Below are 21,368 nucleotides of genomic sequence, written 5' to 3'. Positions count from 1 at the left end.
TGAGAGACACTGACCATTACACAGCGCGGAGAATCACAGTGAGAGACACTGACCATTACAAAGTGCTGAGAATCACAGTGAGAGACACTGACCATTACACAGCGCGGAGAATCACAGTGAGACACACTGACCATTACACAGTGCTGAGAATCATTGTGAGAGACACTGACCATTACACAGTGCTGAGAATCACAGTGAGAGACACTGACCATTACACAGTGCTGAGAATCACAGTGAGAGACACTGACCATTATGAAATGAAAATGAAATGAAAATCGCTTATTGTCACGAGTAAGCTTCAATGAAGTTACTGTGAAAAGCCCCTAGTCGCCACATTCCGGCGCCTGTTCGGGTAGGCTGTTACGGGAATTGAAACGTGCTGCTGGCCTGCTTGGTCTGCTTTCAAAGCCAGCGATTTAGCCCTGAGCTAAACAGCCCCTGTGCTGAGGGCTCAGAATCACAGTGAGACACACTGACCATTACACAGCGCTGAGAATCACAGTGAGACACACTGACCATTACACAGCGCTGAGAATCACAGTGAGAGACACTGACAATTACACAGCGCTGAGAATCACAGTGAGAGACACTGACCATTACACAGCGCTGAAAATCACAATAAGAGACACTGACCATTACACAGTGCTGAGAATCACAGTGAGACACACTGACCTTAACACAGCGCTGAGAATCACAGTGAGACACACTGACCATTACACAGCGCTGAGAATCAGAGTGAGACACACTGACCATTATGCAGCGCTGTGAATCACAGTGAGAGACACTGACCATTACACAGCGCTGAGAATCACAGTGAGACATGCTGACCATTACACAGCGCTGAGAATCACAGTGAGAGACACTGACCATTACACAGTGCTGAGAATCACAGTGAGAGACACTGACCATTACACAGTGCTGAGAATCACAGTGAGAGACACTGACCATTACAAAGTGCTGAGAATCACAGTGAGAGACACTGACCATTACACAGCGCTGAGAATCGCAGTGAGAGACACTGACCATTGGACAGTGCTGAGAATCACAGTGAGAGACACTGACCATTACACAGTGCTGAGAATCACAGTGAGAGACACTGACCATTACACAGTGCGCAGCATCACAGTGAGACACACTGACCATTACACAGTGCTGAGAATCACAGTGAGAGACACTGACCATTACACAGCGCTGAGAATCACCGTGAGAAATACTGACCATCACACAGTGCTGAGAATCACAGTGAGAGACACTGACCATTACACAGTGCGCAGCATCACAGTGAGACACACTGACCATTACACAGCGCTGAGAATCACAGTGAGAGACACTGACCATTACAAAGTGCTGAGAATCACAGTGAGAGACAGTGACCATTACACAGCGCTGAGAATCGCAGTGAGAGACACTGACCATTACACAGTGCTGAGAATCACAGTGAGAGACACTGACCATTACACAGCGCTGAGAATCACAGTGAGAGACACTGACCATTACACAGCGCGGAGAATCACAGTGAGAGACACTGACCATTACAAAGTGCTGAGAATCACAGTGAGAGACACTGACCATTACACAGCGCTGAGAATCACAGTGAGACACACTGACCATTACACAGTGCTGAGAATCACAGTGAGAGACACTGACCATTATGAAATGAAAATGAAATGAAAATCGCTTATTGTCACGAGTAAGCTTCAATGAAGTTACTGTGAAAAGCCCCTAGTCGCCACATTCCGGCGCCTGTTCGGGTAGGCTGTTACGGGAATTGAAACGTGCTGCTGGCCTGCTTCGTCTGCTTTCAAAGCCAGCGATTTAGCCCTGAGCTAAACAGCCCCTGTGCTGAGGGCTCAGAATCACAGTGAGACACACTGACCATTACACAGCGCTGAGAATCACAGTGAGACACACTGACCATTACACAGCGCTGAGAATCACAGTGAGAGACACTGACAATTACACAGCGCTGAGAATCACAGTGAGAGACACTGACAATTACACAGCGCTGAGAATCACAGTGAGAGACACTGACCATTACACAGCGCTGAGAATCACAGTGAGAGACACTGACAATTACACAGCGCTGAGAATCACAGTGAGAGACACTGACAATTACACAGCGCTGAGAATCACAGTGAGAGACACTGACAATTACACAGCGCTGAGAATCACAGTGAGAGACACTGACAATTACACAGCGCTGAGAATCACAGTGAGAGACACTGACCATTACACAGCGCTGAGAATCACAGTGAGAGACACTGACCATTACACAGCGCTGAGAATCACAGTGAGAGACACTGACAATTACACAGCGCTGAGAATCACAGTGAGAGACACTGACAATTACACAGCGCTGAGAATCACAGTGAGAGACACTGACCATTACACAGTGCTGAGAATCACAGTGAGACACACTGACCTTAACACAGCGCTGAGAATCACAGTGAGACACACTGACCATTACACAGCGCTGAGAATCAGAGTGAGACACACTGACCATTATGCAGCGCTGAGAATCACAGTGAGACACAATGTCCTCTACACAGTGCTGAGAACCACTCAGAGACCCAAACCAGTAGAGATTGCTGAGAATTACACAGTGAGACATGCAGAACTTTGCACAGTGCTGAGAATCACAGGGACACTTACTGACCATTGAACAGTGCTGAGAATCACAGTGAGTGACACTGACCATTACACAGTGCTGTGAATCACAGTGAGAGACACTGACCGTTACACAGTGCTTAGAATCTCAGTGAGACAGACTGACCATTACACAGCGCTGAGAATCACAGTGAGACACGCTGACCATTACACAGCGCTGAAAATCACAATAAGAGACACTGACCATTACACATTGCTGAGAATCACAGTGAGTGACACTGACCATTACACAGTGCTGAGAATCACAGTGAGAGACACTGACCATTAGACAGTGCTGAGAATCACAGTGAGAGACACTGACCATTACACAGTGCTGAGAATCACAGTGAGAGACACTGACCATTACACAGCGCTGAAAATCACAGTGAGACACACTGACCATTACACAGTGCTGAGAATCACAGTGAGAGACACTGACCATTACACAGTGCTGAGAATCACAGTGAGAGACACTGACCATTACACAGCGCTGAGAATCACAGTGAGACACACTGACCATTACACAGCGCTGAGAATCACAGTGAGAGACACTCACCATTACACAGTGCTGAGAATCACAGTGAGACATGCTGACCATTACACAGTGCTGAGAAGCACAGTGAGAGACACTGACCATTACACAGTGCTGAGAATAACAGTGAGACACGCTCACCATTACACAGCGCTGAGAATCACAGTGAGACATGCTGACCATTACACAGCGCTGAGAATCACAGTGAGACATGCTGACCATTACACAGTGCTGGGAATCACAGTGAGAGACACTGACCATTACACAGTGCTGAGAATCACAGTGAGAAACACTGACCAGTACACAGTGCCGGGAATCACAGTGAGAGACGCTGACCATTACACAGCACTAGAATCACAGTGAGACACTGACCTTTACACAGTGCTGAGAATCACAGTGAGAGACACTGACCATTACGCAGTGCTGAGAATCACTGTGAGAGACACTGAACATTACACAATGCTGAAATTCACTGTGACACACTGACTATTCCACAGTGCAGAGAATTAGTAAGACTCACTAAACATTCAACAGTGCTGACAATCAGTCAGACTTATTGACTGTTACACAATCCTGTTAGTCACAGAGTGAGGCAGAATGATTACTGCTGAGAATCACATTTAAATGTACTGACCATTACGGAGTGCGACACACTGACCATTATACAATGCTGAGCATTACAGTCAGACATACTGACCATTACAGATTGCAGAGAATCACAGTGAGAACACTGACCATTACACAACGCTGAGAATCACAGTGAGACACAATCGCCTCTACACAGTAGTGAGAACCACTCAGAGACCCAAAGCACTAAAGATTGCTGAGAATCACAGTGAGCCATGCAGAACTTTGCACAGTGCTGAGAATCACAGGGACACTTACTGACCATTGGACAGTGCTGAGAATAACAGTGAGAGACACTGACCATTACACAGTGCTGAGAATCACAGTGAGAAACACTGACCAGTACACAGTGCCGAGAATCACAGTGAGAGACACTGACCATTACACAGTGCTGAGAATCACAGTGAGAAACACTGACCAGTACACAGGGCCGAGAATCACAGTGAGACACACTGACCATTACACAGTGCTGAGAATCACAGTGAGAGACACAGGCCATTACGCAGTGCCGAGAATCACAGTGAGAGTCACTGACCATTACACAGTGCCGAGAATCACAGTGAGAGACGCTGACCATTACACAGTGCTGAGAATCACAGTGAGAAACACTGACCATTACAAAGTGCTGAGAATCACAGTGAGAGACACTGACCATTACACAGCGCTGAGAATCACAGTGAGACACACTGACCATTACACAGTGCTGAGAATCACAGTGAGAGACACTGACCATTATGAAATGAAAATGAAATGAAAATCGCTTATTGTCACGAGTAAGCTTCAATGAAGTTACTGTGAAAAGCCCCTAGTCGCCACATTCCGGCGCCTGTTCGGGTAGGCTGTTACGGGAATTGAAACGTGCTGCTGGCCTGCTTGGTCTGCTTTCAAAGCCAGCGATTTAGCCCTGAGCTAAACAGCCCCTGTGCTGAGGGCTCAGAATCACAGTGAGACACACTGACCATTACACAGCGCTGAGAATCACAGTGAGACACACTGACCATTACACAGCGCTGAGAATCACAGTGAGAGACACTGACAATTACACAGCGCTGAGAATCACAGTGAGAGACACTGACCATTACACAGTGCTGAGAATCACAGTGAGACACACTGACCTTAACACAGCGCTGAGAATCACAGTGAGACACACTGACCATTACACAGCGCTGAGAATCAGAGTGAGACACACTGACCATTATGCAGCGCTGAGAATCACAGTGAGACACAATGTCCTCTACACAGTGCTGAGAACCACTCAGAGACCCAAACCAGTAGAGATTGCTGAGAATTACACAGTGAGACATGCAGAACTTTGCACAGTGCTGAGAATCACAGGGACACTTACTGACCATTGAACAGTGCTGAGAATCACAGTGAGTGACACTGACCATTACACAGTGCTGAGAATCACAGTGAGACATGCTGACCATTACACAGTGCTGTGAATCACAGTGAGAGACACTGACCGTTACACAGTGCTTAGAATCTCAGTGAGACAGACTGACCATTACACAGCGCTGAGAATCACAGTGAGACACGCTGACCATTACACAGCGCTGAAAATCACAATAAGAGACACTGACCATTACACATTGCTGAGAATCACAGTGAGTGACACTGACCATTACACAGTGCTGAGAATCACAGTGAGAGACACTGACCATTAGACAGTGCTGAGAATCACAGTGAGAGACACTGACCATTACACAGTGCGCAGCATCACAGTGAGACACACTGACCATTACACAGTGCTGAGAATCACAGTGAGAGACACTGACAATTACACAGCGCTGAAAATCACAGTGAGACACACTGACCATTACACAGCGCTGAGAATCACAGTGAGAGACACTGACAATTACACAGCGCTGAGAATCACAGTGAGACACACTGACCATTACACAGCGCTGAGAATCACAGTGAGAGACACTCACCATTACACAGTGCTGAGAATCACAGTGAGACATGCTGACCATTACACAGTGCTGAGAAGCACAGTGAGAGACACTGACCATTACACAGTGCTGAGAATAACAGTGAGACACTGACCTTTACACAGTGCTGAGAATCACAGTGAGAGACACTGACCATTACGCAGTGCTGAGAATCACTGTGAGAGACACTGAACATTACACAATGCTGAAATTCACTGTGACACACTGACTATTCCACAGTGCAGAGAATTAGTAAGACTCACTAAACATTCAACAGTGCTGACAATCAGTCAGACTTATTGACTGTTACACAATCCTGTTAGTCACAGAGTGAGGCAGAATGATTACTGCTGAGAATCACATTTAAATGTACTGACCATTACGGAGTGCGACACACTGACCATTATACAATGCTGAGCATTACAGTCAGACATACTGACCATTACAGATTGCAGAGAATCACAGTGAGAACACTGACCATTACACAACGCTGAGAATCACAGTGAGACACAATCGCCTCTACACAGTAGTGAGAACCACTCAGAGACCCAAAGCACTAAAGATTGCTGAGAATCACAGTGAGCCATGCAGAACTTTGCACAGTGCTGAGAATCACAGGGACACTTACTGACCATTGGACAGTGCTGAGAATAACAGTGAGAGACACTGACCATTACACAGTGCTGAGAATCACAGTGAGAAACACTGACCAGTACACAGTGCCGAGAATCACAGTGAGAGACACTGACCATTACACAGTGCTGAGAATCACAGTGAGAAACACTGACCAGTACACAGTGCCGAGAATCACAGTGAGACACACTGACCATTACACAGTGCTGAGAATCACAGTGAGAGACACAGGCCATTACGCAGTGCCGAGAATCACAGTGAGAGTCACTGACCATTACACAGTGCCGAGAATCACAGTGAGAGACGCTGACCATTACACAGTGCTGAGAATCACAGTGAGAAACACTGACCAGTACACAGTGCCGAGAATCACAGTGAGAGACGCTGACCATTACACAGCGCTAGGATCACAGTGAGACACTGACCATTACACAGCGCTGAGAATCACAGTGAGACACTGACCATTACACAGTGCTGAGAATCACAGTGAGACACGCTGACCATTACACAGCGCTGAGAATCACAGTGAAACACTGACCATTACACAGCGCTGAGAATCACAGTGAGAGACACAGACCATTACACAGTGCTGAGAATCACAGTGAGACACAGACCATTACGCAGCGCTGAGAATCACAGTGAGACACTGACCATTACACAGCGCTGAGAATCACAGTGAGACACTGACCATTACACAGCGCTGAGAATCACAGTGAGAGACACTGACCATTACACAGTGCTGAGAATCGCAGTGAGACACACTGACCATTACACAGTGCTGAGAATCACAGTGGGACACACTGACCATTACACAGTGCTGAGAATCACAGTGAGAGACACTGACCATTACACAGTGCTGAGAATCACAGTGGGACACACTGACCATTACACAGTGCTGAGAATCACAGTGAGAGACACTGACCATTACACAGCGCTGAGAATCACAGTGAGAAACACTGACCATTAAGCCATGCTGAGAATCACAGTGAGACACACTGACCATAACACAGTGCAGAGAATCACAGTGAGAGACACTGACCATTACACAGCGCTGAGAATCACAGTGAGAGACACTGACCACAGTGCTGAGAATCACAGTGAGACACGCTGACCATTACACAGCGCTGAGAATCACAGTGAGAGACACTGACCATTACACAGTGCTGAGAATCACAGTGAGACACACTGACCATTACACGGTCCTGAGAATCACAGTGAGACACACTGACCATTACACAGCACTGAGAATCACAGTGAGACACACTGACCATTACACAGTGCTGAGAATCACAGTGAGAGACACTGACCATTACACAGCACTGAGAATCACAGTGAGAGACACTGACCATTACACGGTGCTGAGAATCATAGTGAGAGTCACTGACCATTACACAGTGCTGAGAATCACAGTGAGACACACTGACCATTACACAGTGCTGTGAATCACAGTGAGACACACTGACCATTACACAGCGCTGAGAATCACAGTGAGAGACACTGACCATTACACAGTGCTGAGAATCACAGTGAGACACACTGACGATTACTCAGCACTGAGAATTACAGTGAGAGACACTGACCATTACACAGCACTGAGAATCACAGTGAGTGACACTGACAATTACACAGTGCTGAGAATCACAGTGAGAAACACTGACCATTACACAGCGCTGAGAATCAGTGAGAGACACTGACCATTACACAGCGCTGAGAATCACAGTGAGAAACACTGACCATTACACAGTGCTGAGAATCGCAGTGAGAGACACTGACTATTACACAGTGCTGAGAATCACAGTGAGACACACTGACCATTACTCAGCACTGAGAATCACAGTGAGAGACACTGACCATTACACAGCACTGAGAATCACAGTGAGACACACTGACCATTACACAGTGCTGAGAATCACAGTGAGAGACACTGACCACAGTGCTGAGAATCACAGTGAGACACACTGACCATTACACAGCGCTGAGAATCACAGTGAGAGACAGTGACCATTACACAGCGCTGAGAATCACAGTGAGACACACTGACCATTACACAGCACTGAGAATCACAGTGAGAGACACAGACCTTTACGCAGCGCTGAGAATCACAGCGAGAGACTCTGACTTTTACACAGTGCTGAAATGCTGAGAATCATAGTGGGACACACGGTGAGACACAATGATCATTACACAATGCTGAGATTCACTGAGACACACTGACCCTTCCACAGTGCTGAGAATCAGTAAAACTCACTGACCATTCAAAAGTGCTGACAATCAGTGAGACTTATTGACCGTTAAACAATCCTCTTAATTACAGTGAGGCAGACTGATTACTGCTGAGAGTCACATTTAAATGTACTGATTATTACAGAGTTCGACACAGTCAAATACAATACTGAGAATCACAGTGAGAGACACTGACCATTACACAGCGCTGAGAATCACAGTGAGACACGCTGACCATTACACAGCGCTGAGAATCACAGTGAGACACACTGACCATTCCACAGCGCTGAGAATCACCGTGAGACACGCTGACCATTACACAGCGCTGAGAATCACAGTGAGACACACTGACCATTACACTGCACTGAGAATCACAGTGAGACACACTGACCATTACACAGTGCTGAGAATCACAGTGAGAGACACTGACCATTACACAGCACTGAGAATCACAGTGAGAGACACTGACCATTACACGGTGCTGAGAATCATAGTGAGAGTCACTGACCATTACACAGTGCTGAGAATCACAGTGAGACACACTGACCATTACACAGTGCTGTGAATCACAGTGAGACACACTGACCATTACACAGCGCTGAGAATCACAGTGAGAGACACTACCATTACACAGCACTGAGAATCACAGTGAGTGACACTGACCATTACACAGTGCTGAGAATCACAGTGAGAAACACTGACCATTACACAGTGCTGAGAATCAGTGAGAGACACACTGACCATTACACAGTGCTGTGAATCACAGTGAGACACACTGACCATTACACAGCGCTGAGAATCACAGGGACATTTACTGACCATTGGACAGTGCTGAGAATCACAGTGAGAGATTCTGATCACTACACAGCGCTGAGAATCACAGTGAGAGACACTGACCATTACACAGTGCTGAGAATCACATTGAGTGACACTGACCATTACACATCGCTGAGAATCACAGTGAGTCACTGACCATTCCACATCGCTGAGAACCAAAGTGAGACACTGACCATTGCACAGCACTGAGAATCAGTGAGATATACTGACCATTACACAGTGCTGAGAATCACAATAGAAACACTGACCATTACACGGCGCTGAGAATCACAGTGAGTGACACTGACTATTACACATCGCTGAGAATCACAGTGAGACACACTGACCATTACACAGCGCTGAGAATCACAGTGAGAAACACTGACCATTACACAGTGCTCAGAATGACAGTGAGAGACTCTGACCATCACACAGTGCTGAGAATCACAGTGAGAGACACTGACCTTTACACGGTGCTGAGAATCACATTGAGACACACTGACCATTACACAGTGCTGAGAATCAGAGTGAGAGACACTGACCATCACACAGCGCTGAGAATCACAGTGAGTGACACTGACCATCACACAGTGCAGAAATGCTGAAAATCAAAGTGGGACACATGGTGAGACACAATGATCATTACACAATGCTGCGATTCACTGAGACACACTGACCATTCCGCAGTGCTGAGAATCAGTAAAACTCACTGACCATTCAAAAGTCTCATCAGTGAGACTTATTGACCGTTAAAGAATCCTGTTAATTACAGTGAGGCAGACTGATTACTGCTGAGAGTCACATTTAAATGTACTGATCATTACAGAGTTCGACACAGTCAAATACAATGCTGAGAATCAGAATGAGAGACACTGACCATTACACAGCGCTGAGAATCACAGTGAAACACACTGACCATTACACAGCGCTGAGAATCACCGTGAGACACACTGACCATTACACAGCGCTGAGAATCACAGTGAGACACACTGACCATTACACAGCGCTGAGAATCACAGTGAGACACACTGACCATTACACAGCGCTGAGAATCACAGTGAGACACACTGACCATTACACAGCGCTGAGAATCACAGTGAGACACGCTGACCATTACACAGCGCTGAGAATCACAGTGAGACACGCTGACCATTACACAGCGCTGAGAATCACAGTGAGACACGCTGACCATTACACAGCGCTGAGAATCACAGTGAGACACACTGACCATTACACAGTGCTGAGAATCACAGTGAGACACACTGACCATTACACAGTGCTGAGGATCACAGTGAGAGACACTGACCATCACACAGTGCTGAGATGCTGAGAATCAGAGTGGGACACACGGTAAGACACACTGACCATTACACAATGCTGCGATTCACTGAGACACACTGAACATTCCACAGTGCTGAGAATCAGTAAGACTCACTGACCATTCAACAGTGCTGACAATCAGTGAGACTTATTGACCGTTAAACAATCCTGTTAATTACAGTGTGAGGCAGAATGATTACTGCTGAGAATCACATTTAAATGTACTGACCATTACGGAGTTCGACACACTGACCATTATACAATGCTGAGAATCACAGTGAGACATACTGACCATTACAGATTGCAGAGAATCACAGTGAGACACACTGACCATTACACAGCGCTGAGAATCACAGTGAGAGACAGTGACCATTACACAGCGCTGAGAATCACAGTGAGACACACTGACCATTACACAGCACTGAGAATCACAGTGAGAGACACAGACCTTTACGCAGCGCTGAGAATCACAGCGAGAGACTCTGACTTTTACACAGTGCTGAAATGCTGAGAATCATAGTGGGACACACGGTGAGACACAATGATCATTACACAATGCTGAGATTCACTGAGACACACTGACCCTTCCACAGTGCTGAGAATCAGTAAAACTCACTGACCATTCAAAAGTGCTGACAATCAGTGAGACTTATTGACCGTTAAACAATCCTCTTAATTACAGTGAGGCAGACTGATTACTGCTGAGAGTCACATTTAAATGTACTGATTATTACAGAGTTCGACACAGTCAAATACAATACTGAGAATCACAGTGAGAGACACTGACCATTACACAGCGCTGAGAATCACAGTGAGACACTTACCATTACACAGCGCTGAGAATCACAGTGAGACACACTGACCATTCCACAGCGCTGAGAATCACCGTGAGACACGCTGACCATTACACAGCGCTGAGAATCACAGTGAGACACACTGACCATTACACAGCACTGAGAATCACAGTGAGACACACTGACCATTACACAGTGCTGAGAATCACAGTGAGAGACACTGACCATTACACAGCACTGAGAATCACAGTGAGAGACACTGACCATTACACGGTGCTGAGAATCATAGTGAGAGTCACTGACCATTACACAGTGCTGAGAATCACAGTGAGACACACTGACCATTACACAGTGCTGTGAATCACAGTGAGACACACTGACCATTACACAGCGCTGAGAATCACAGTGAGAGACACTACCATTACACAGCACTGAGAATCACAGTGAGTGACACTGACCATTACACAGTGCTGAGAATCACAGTGAGAAACACTGACCATTACACAGTGCTGAGAATCAGTGAGAGACACACTGACCATTACACAGTGCTGTGAATCACAGTGAGACACACTGACCATTACACAGCGCTGAGAATCACAGGGACATTTACTGACCATTGGACAGTGCTGAGAATCACAGTGAGAGATTCTGATCACTACACAGCGCTGAGAATCACAGTGAGAGACACTGACCATTACACAGTGCTGAGAATCACATTGAGTGACACTGACCATTACACATCGCTGAGAATCACAGTGAGTCACTGACCATTCCACATCGCTGAGAACCAAAGTGAGACACTGACCATTGCACAGCACTGAGAATCAGTGAGATATACTGACCATTACACAGTGCTGAGAATCACAATAGAAACACTGACCATTACACGGCGCTGAGAATCACAGTGAGTGACACTGACTATTACACATCGCTGAGAATCACAGTGAGACACACTGACCATTACACAGCGCTGAGAATCACAGTGAGAAACACTGACCATTACACAGTGCTCAGAATGACAGTGAGAGACTCTGACCATCACACAGTGCTGAGAATCACAGTGAGAGACACTGACCTTTACACGGTGCTGAGAATCACATTGAGACACACTGACCATTACACAGTGCTGAGAATCAGAGTGAGAGACACTGACCATCACACAGCGCTGAGAATCACAGTGAGTGACACTGACCATCACACAGTGCAGAAATGCTGAAAATCAAAGTGGGACACATGGTGAGACACAATGATCATTACACAATGCTGCGATTCACTGAGACACACTGACCATTCCGCAGTGCTGAGAATCAGTAAAACTCACTGACCATTCAAAAGTCTCATCAGTGAGACTTATTGACCGTTAAAGAATCCTGTTAATTACAGTGAGGCAGACTGATTACTGCTGAGAGTCACATTTAAATGTACTGATCATTACAGAGTTCGACACAGTCAAATACAATGCTGAGAATCAGAATGAGAGACACTGACCATTACACAGCGCTGAGAATCACAGTGAAACACACTGACCATTACACAGCGCTGAGAATCACCGTGAGACACACTGACCATTACACAGCGCTGAGAATCACAGTGAGACACACTGACCATTACACAGCGCTGAGAATCACAGTGAGACACACTGACCATTACACAGCGCTGAGAATCACAGTGAGACACACTGACCATTACACAGCGCTGAGAATCACAGTGAGACACGCTGACCATTACACAGCGCTGAGAATCACAGTGAGACACGCTGACCATTACACAGTGCTGAGAATCACAGTGAGACACACTGACCATTACACAGCGCTGAGAATCACAGTGAGACACGCTGACCATTACACAGCGCTGAGAATCACAGTGAGACACACTGACCATTACACAGCGCTGAGAATCACAGTGAGACACGCTGACCATTACACAGCGCTGAGAATCACAGTGAGACACACTGACCATTACACAGCGCTGAGAATCACAGTGAGACACACTGACCATTACACAGCGCTGAGAATCACAGTGAGACACGCTGACCATTACACAGTGCTGAGAATCACAGTGAGACACACTGACCATTACACAGTGCTGAGGATCACAGTGAGAGACACTGACCATCACACAGTGCTGAGATGCTGAGAATCAGAGTGGGACACACGGTAAGACACACTGACCATTACACAATGCTGCGATTCACTGAGACACACTGAACATTCCACAGTGCTGAGAATCAGTAAGACTCACTGACCATTCAACAGTGCTGACAATCAGTGAGACTTATTGACCGTTAAACAATCCTGTTAATTACAGTGTGAGGCAGAATGATTACTGCTGAGAATCACATTTAAATGTACTGACCATTACGGAGTTCGACACACTGACCATTATGCAATGCTGAGAATCACAGTGAGGCACTTACCATTACACAGCGCTGAGAATCACAGTGAGAGACACTGACCATTACACAGTGCTGAGAATCACAGTGAGAGACACTGACCATTACACGGCGCTGAGAATCACAGTGAGAAACAGTGACCATTACACAGTGCTGAGAATCACAGTGAGAGACACTGACCATTACACAGTGCTGAGAATCACCGTGAGAGACACTGACCATTACACAGTGCTGAGAATCACAGTGAGAAACAGTGACCATTACACAGTGCTGAGAATCACAGTGAGAGACACTGACCATTACACAGTGCTGAGAATCACAGTGAGAAACAGTGACCACTACACAGTGCTGAGAATCACAGTGAGAGACACTGACCATTATACAGCGCTGAGAATCACAGTGGAAACAGTGACAGTGATTGTTCCACACTAACGAATCAGTGTTCTGTCAATGACCATTTTTCAATGTTCTCTGTTGATTATTCTTGCTTCTACTGTGTACGTACTGTGTACATTCCTCGGCCACAGAAAAATACTTTTCACTGTTCTTCGTTACATGTGACGATAAATCAAATCAAAATCAAAATCAAATCAAATCAAATCAAAGAATGATACAGAGACACACTGTCCATTACACAGTCATTCACACTGATCATAAAACAGTCCTGAGAATGGGAGCGAGACACAATGGACTCTACACAGTGCTGAGAACCACTCGGAGACCCAAACCATTACAGATTGCTGAGAATTACAGTGAGCTATGCAGACCTTTGCACAGTGCTGAGGATCACAGGGACACTTACTGACCATTGGACAGTGCTGAGAATCACAGTGAGAGACACTGACCATTACACAGCGCTGAGAATCACAGTGAGAAACACTGACCATTACACAGCGCTGAGAATCACAGTGAGACACTGACCATTACACAGCGCTAGAATCACAGTGAGACACTGACCATTACACAGTGCTGAGAATCACAGTGAGAGACGCTGACCATTACACAGCGCTGAGAATCACAGTGAGAAACACTGACCATTACACAGTGCTGAGAATCACAGTGAGAAACACTGACCATTACACAGTGCCGAGAATCACATTAAGAGACACTGACCATTACACAGCGCTGGGAATCAGTGAGAGACACTGACCATTATTCTGCGCTGAGAATCACAGTGAGACACACTGACCATTACACAGTGCTGAGAATCACAGTGAGAGACACTGACCATTACACAGCGCTGAGAATCACAGTGAGAAACACTGACCATTACACAGCGCTGAGAATCACAGTGAGACACACTGACCATTACACAGCGCTGAGAATCACAGTGAGAAACACTGACCATTACACAGCGCTGAGAATCACAGTGAGTGACACTGACCATTACACAGCGCTGAGAATCACAGGCAGGCACACTGACCATTACACAGCGCTGAGAATCACAGTGAGACACGCTGACCATTACACAGTGCTGAGAATCACAGTGAGAGACACTGACCATTACACAGCGCTGAGAATCACAGGCAGGCACACTGACCATTACACAGTGCTGAGAATCACAGTGAGACACACTGACCATTGGACAGTGCTGAGAATCACAGTTAGACACTGACCATTACACAGCGCTGAGAATCACAGTGAGAGACACTGACCATTACACAGCGCTGAGAATCACAGTGAGAGACACTGACCATTACACCGTGCTGAGAATCACAGTGAGAAACACTGACCATTACACAGCACTGAGAATCACAGTGAGAGACACACTTACCCTTTAATGTTTGAATCTTGCACCTTACCTGGTGTTTTGAGCCGGTCTTGGTATGTTGGTGTGTACGGATCTGTCGTGTACAACAGCACAAAGAGGGACAGTGCGAACAATGCACACATTACAACGTAGAAGGCTGCATAGTACAGACTGATGAAAACTGGGATAGGAGAGACAAAACGATGTACAGAATTAGATTGGATGTACGGCACTGGCCCCAAAATCACTCCTTGTTGCTCCATTCAAGCCTCCTCCCAGCATTGAATCTGTCAGTTTAACTCTGTATTCCTTTCTCCCTCATAAGCTTCACTATCCGTAATCCTATAACTTTGTTCAAACTCTAAAAACATTCAATTGAAATTCCACAGCTCCTTCGAATCTGGTAGGACACGATATTTGCCATCTTTAATGGCCTGGAATTTATGCTCACATTAACTCTTAAACTGTAAATGTTCAGTGTCATTAAAGGGCAGCACAGTAGCATTGTGGATAGCACAATTGCTTCACAGCTCCAGGGTCCCAGGTTCGATTCCGGCTTGGGTCACTGTCTGTGCGGAGTCTGCACATCCTCCCCGTTTCTGAGTGGGTTTCCTCCGGGTGCTCCGGTTTCCTCCCACAGTCCAAAGATGTGCAGGTTTGGTGGATTGGCCATGATAAATTACCCTTAGTGTCCAAAATTGCCCTTAGTGTTGGGTGGGGTTATGGGGATAGGGTGGAGGTGTTGACCTCGGGTAGGCTGCTCTTTCCAAGAGGCGGTGCAGACTCGATGGGCCGACTGGCCTCTTTCTGCACTGTAAATTCTATGATAATTACTGTGCGAAACTGACAGCAACGTCCAGTGTCGGCACAATCACAGTTGAATGTGAAAATGCTGGGCGGCACTGTGGTGCAGTGGTTAGCACTAAGGACCTGGGTTTGACCCCGGCTCCTGGTCACTGCTGTGTGGAGTTTGCATATTCTCCCTGTGTCTCACCCCCACAACCCAAAGATGGCCACACTAAATTGCTCCTTAATTGGATTTTTTAAAAAAGTGAAAATGCTGGTTTGGTTCTCAGTTAGAAGCTGCTTCTCCCCTTGGATCACTTCTGCAACATTCGCTGATCGAATCAGTGCAGAAGTTGTGATTTGATGTGAACTTTATTCCAGATGTAAGTAATAAAGTAAAGTGTCCATAGTTCCAAATGACCATAGGCTGCTTTCCCCTTTTAGGGAGGTGAGCTGACTGGTGGTGATTTTACCTGAGGATCTCCACACAAAGAATTTATGGAGTGGGAGGAAACCCAGATGTGTGAATGGGGAGATGAGCTGGGAGGGGAGGCAGAGGTGGTTCTGTGGGAGGATGATCTGAGCAGAGTCAACATGTCCTCATCTTGTGCCAGGCTCAGCCTGATGCAATTCAAGGTGGTTCACCGGGCACACATGACGGTGGCCCGGATGAGCAAGTTCTTTGGTGTGGAGGATGGGTGAGTGAGGTGTGCGGGAGGACCTGCAAATCATGTCCACATGTTTTGGGCATGCCCGAAGCTTAGGAGATACTGGCAGGGATTTGCGGATGTCATGTCCATAGTTTTGAAAACGAGGGTGGCGCTGAGTCCAGAGGTGGCGATTATTGGAGTGTCGGAAGATTCGGGAGTCTAGGGTGCGAGAGAGGCTGATATTTTGGCCTTTGCCTCCTTGGTAGCCTGGAGACGGACATTGCTAGCGTGGATGGACTCGAAGCCCCCAAAATCAGGGGTTTGGTTTACCGACATAGCTGGGTTTCTTTGGCTTGAGAAAATGAAGTTCACCTTGAGAGGATCAACATTAGGGTCCGTTCGGAGGTGGCAGCCTTTTATCGACTTCTTCGGAGAAAACTAAACTGTCAGCAGATTCAATAAGGGGGGTGTGGATAAGGGGGGGGGGGTGTGGGGTAGGGGGGAGTTAGGCTATTTTGTGTTTAGAGTAGGCGGGAACAGTGGGAGATGGAGGGTTGGGTTACGCACTGAACTATGTTTACATTTATATTTGTATCGTTTATTGTCCCTTTCTTTTATTTCTGATCTCCAGAATCCACAGTATGTTGTTTTTAAAAACGTTACGCTGAATGAGTTTTTAAAAAAATTTAGAGTCCCCAATTTTTCTTTTCCCCAATTAAGGGGCAATTTAGCATGGCCAATCCACCTAGCCTGCACATCTTTGGGTTGTGGGGGTGAAACCCACGCAAACACGGAGAGAATGTGCAAACTCCACACAGACAGTGACCCAGAGCCGGGATCAAGCATCCTCAGCGTCGTGACGCAGCAGTGCTAACCATTGCGCCACGAATGAGGTTCTTTAACACTGAAGTTACAGTTACTGCTCAACATTCTCGCTGGCCTTGAAACACTAGTCTTAGAAGACTGGAGTATCACTCCTTCCATTCCATGATAAACATTCCAATGATTTTTAAAATCATGCATGTTTGCTCATACTTCAGATTCTGCCAATAACTCATGTATCCCAAACTTTTGTTCACTCTCTGTAAAATTATACAAAAAATGAATGGCAGTCTTTGTTTTTTTTTAAATTTGTGGTTTGCTGCCTCAGAGTTCTTCATTCTGATTGGCCAAACAGCCTGCTTGCAGGGCAACCAGAGATCACCAAAGGTGGTGGCAGAATCAAATTAAAGTCACAATCGGGGGAAATATGGTGCCACAGTGCCCGCTAAATCTTTATGGGCAGCTCTCTCCAAAGTTAGTAACGGTATCGCTGCTGACAAAAAGCTCCAGGCCAAAAATAGATCATGGTCTGGATTCTCCGGCGGTGGCATGTTCCATTTTGCCAGCAGCCCAGGGGTTTCCCGACGAGGCTGCCCCACAATGGGAAACCCCATTGACCAGCCAGCGTAATGGAGCATCCCGCCGGCGGGGTGAAACAGAAATGTGGCGCGCCCCGACGGAGAATCCAGCCCCAGATTTTTATAGAAGATAAAGAATAGTTCTCTTGCATTGTTGCAGAAAATGAACTCCTCTCATGAAATATCTTCTGTTATATGAAAGGGTGCCAAAATCAGCCCTTATTGATCACACTACAAACCTTTATGTTACTTGTCGGATTTGTATAGATGTACATTATCTGCACAGTTAATGGAAACGTTTAGAGGCTGTCACTTGGAATTGTAACTGATTATCAATTGAAAGTTTGAGATTACTTCTTGTCAAATTTCCTGCTATGCAAAAAGGATTGGAAGGCTACCCTACCTTAAAAGGTTTACAGACAGATGTGCAAAACACTGAAAGATCAGCAATTTTTGAAAAGTAATTCAAACCAATGAATGTTACAGCACAATGTGGCCCAATGTGACTGTGCCAATTCTTTCCAGACTAGTATTAGATAGTGTGGACAGTGAGAGCCTTTTTCCTCAGATGGTGATGTCCAGCACGAGGGGACATAGCTTTAAATTGAGGGGAGATAGATATAGGACAGATGTCAGAGGTAGGTTCTTTACTCAGAGAGTAGTAGGGGCGTGGAATGCCCTGCTTGCAACAGTAGTGGACTCGCCAACACTAAGGGCATTCAAATGGCCATTGGATAGGCATAGATTATCATAGAATTTACAGTGTAGAAGGAGGCCATCCGGCCCATCGAGTCTGCACCAGCTCTTGGAAAGAGCACCCGTCTCAAGGTCAACATCTCCACCCTATCCCCATAACCCAGTTAGCCCACCCAACACTAAGGGCAATTTTGGACACTAAGGGCAATTTATCATGGCCAATCCACCTAACCTGCACATCTTTGGACTGTGGGAGGAAACCGGAGCACCCGGAGGAAACCCACGCACACATGGGGAGGATGTGCAGACTCCGCACAGACAGTGACCCAAGCCGGAATCGAACCTGGGACCCTGGAGCTGTGAAGCAATTGTGCTATCCACAATGCCACCGTGCTGCCCAAAGGTGGGGGAAAAGGTGGGACATATGGATGATAAGGGAATAGTGTAGATGGGCTTTAGAGGGGTTTCACAGGTCGGCGCAACATCGAGGGCCGAAGGGCCTGTACTGCGCTGTAATGTTCTATGTTCTATGTTCTAGTACAATCCCATCCTATCCCCATGCCCCACTCTCTCCCCATAGCCCTTTACCAATCCCAAACTAATCCCACTGCTCTTCTCTTTCCCCAGGCCCTGTATCAATCCCACGCTAATGCCACTTCCCTCTCTTTCCCCGTAGCCCTGTATCAATCTCAAAGTAATAGCTCTGCCCCACGTCCGCCTCATAGCCCTGAATTAATCTTCAAACTAATCCCACTGCCTCACTCTCCCTATGTTCCTGTGTCAATCCCAAACTAATCCCACTGCCCCCACTCTTTCTCCATAGCCCTGTATCAACCCCAAACTAATCTCAGTGACCCACTCTCTTCCCATAGCCCTGTATCTATCTCAAACAAATCCCACTTCCCACTCTCTCTTCTCATAGCCCTGTATCTATCCCAAACGAATCCCACTGCCCACTCTCTACCCATAGCCCTATATCAAACCCAAACTAATCCCACTGCCCCACTCTCTCCTCATAGCCCTGTATCAACTCAAAACAAATCTCATTGTCCCACTCTCTTCTCGCAGCACTGTATCAAACCCAAACTTATCTCACAGCCCCACTCTCTCCACATAGCCTAGTATCAATCCAAAACGAATCCCACTGCTCCCTCTCCCCCCAATCAATCCTAAACAATCCTCCACAGTCCCAGAATTAGTTGCAGTATTTCAATTCTTTACTGATAACTATATTTTCCTATTCCTGGCACTATCGTGGTGAATCTATGGCGTGCACTCTCAATAAATATTTTAAATATCTTTTCTATAACAGACAGGCCACAATCCTTAACTGCAGACTAAGCAATGCTCAGTATAAACTCATCATTGCTTCTCTCATTCTGCACTCTGTGTCCTCTGAGGGTTTCTTAACTCAATTGCTCCCTCACAGCGCCGAGATCCCAGGTTCGATCCTGACTCTGGGTCACTGTCCGTGTGGAGTTTGCACATTCTCCCCGTGTTTGCGTGGGTTTCACCCCCACAACACAAAGATGCGCAGGGTAGGTGGATTGGCCAAGCTAAATTGCTCCTTAATTGGAAAAAAAGAATTATGCACTCTAAATTTATTTTAAAAATTAAAAAAAAACTCAATTGTTTCTGGATGCTGTCCAACCCATGAGTTGTCTCGAGGACTCACATACCCCAGTTTTTAGGTGTCCGTCCCATTAACTCTTTTGTGTCTGGATTCCAGAGAAAGCGTCCGAAAGCTTCCATGCGCTGGCTACATGTCTTCTTTTCATTGAAGGTAGCCATTTTCCCCAGTTACTGTTCCAAATTGGCCGATGTCAAGTGGAACAGTTATTGTTCTAAATAGGCCGATGTCAAGTAGAACAAATGAAGAAGTTGGGGGGAGGGTGGAGAAACTGAGCAATCTTTTATAGCAGTTACGTGGTGACACAGAGCTCGAACCAATTGCGTTAATTACAGGAGTTAATGGCATTCCAAAGATATCAGCACTGTTTAGATTAGTGAAAATGTCAATAACTAACTGAGTTCACATGAAACAACTTTCCAAAACGTGCGTTGGAGAGTTCATAATATTCCTGTGACACAAGAGGTGATAACTATAACTATGCTTGATGATTTTTATGTAAATAAAATTCATTAGCCGCTCATTCACTTTTGAACAAA

The 21,368-nt window shown here is 46.2% G+C and overlaps 1 protein-coding gene across 1 annotated transcript in view; it reads right to left on the bottom strand.

Moving 5' to 3' along the window:
• The window catches only part of LOC119969302 (potassium-transporting ATPase subunit beta-like), a 47,554-nt gene extending 26,473 nt beyond the window's left edge, over window positions 1–21,081 (bottom strand). The window contains exons 1-2 of the mRNA XM_038802752.1: window positions 20,879–21,081; window positions 15,720–15,848 (exon numbers count right to left, since the gene is read on the bottom strand). Coding sequence (XP_038658680.1) covers window positions 15,720–15,848; window positions 20,879–20,990 — 241 coding nt within the window. The 5' untranslated portion in view covers window positions 20,991–21,081. The remainder of the gene's footprint in view (window positions 1–15,719; window positions 15,849–20,878) is intronic.
• Window positions 21,082–21,368: the final 287 nt, after the last annotated feature.

This window comes from Scyliorhinus canicula, chromosome 7, assembly GCF_902713615.1.
Source record: "Scyliorhinus canicula chromosome 7, sScyCan1.1, whole genome shotgun sequence".
NCBI lineage: Eukaryota > Metazoa > Chordata > Chondrichthyes > Carcharhiniformes > Scyliorhinidae > Scyliorhinus > Scyliorhinus canicula.
The sequence above is the reverse complement of the archived record's forward strand: the minus strand, read 5'-3'. Positions and strand labels throughout refer to the sequence as shown.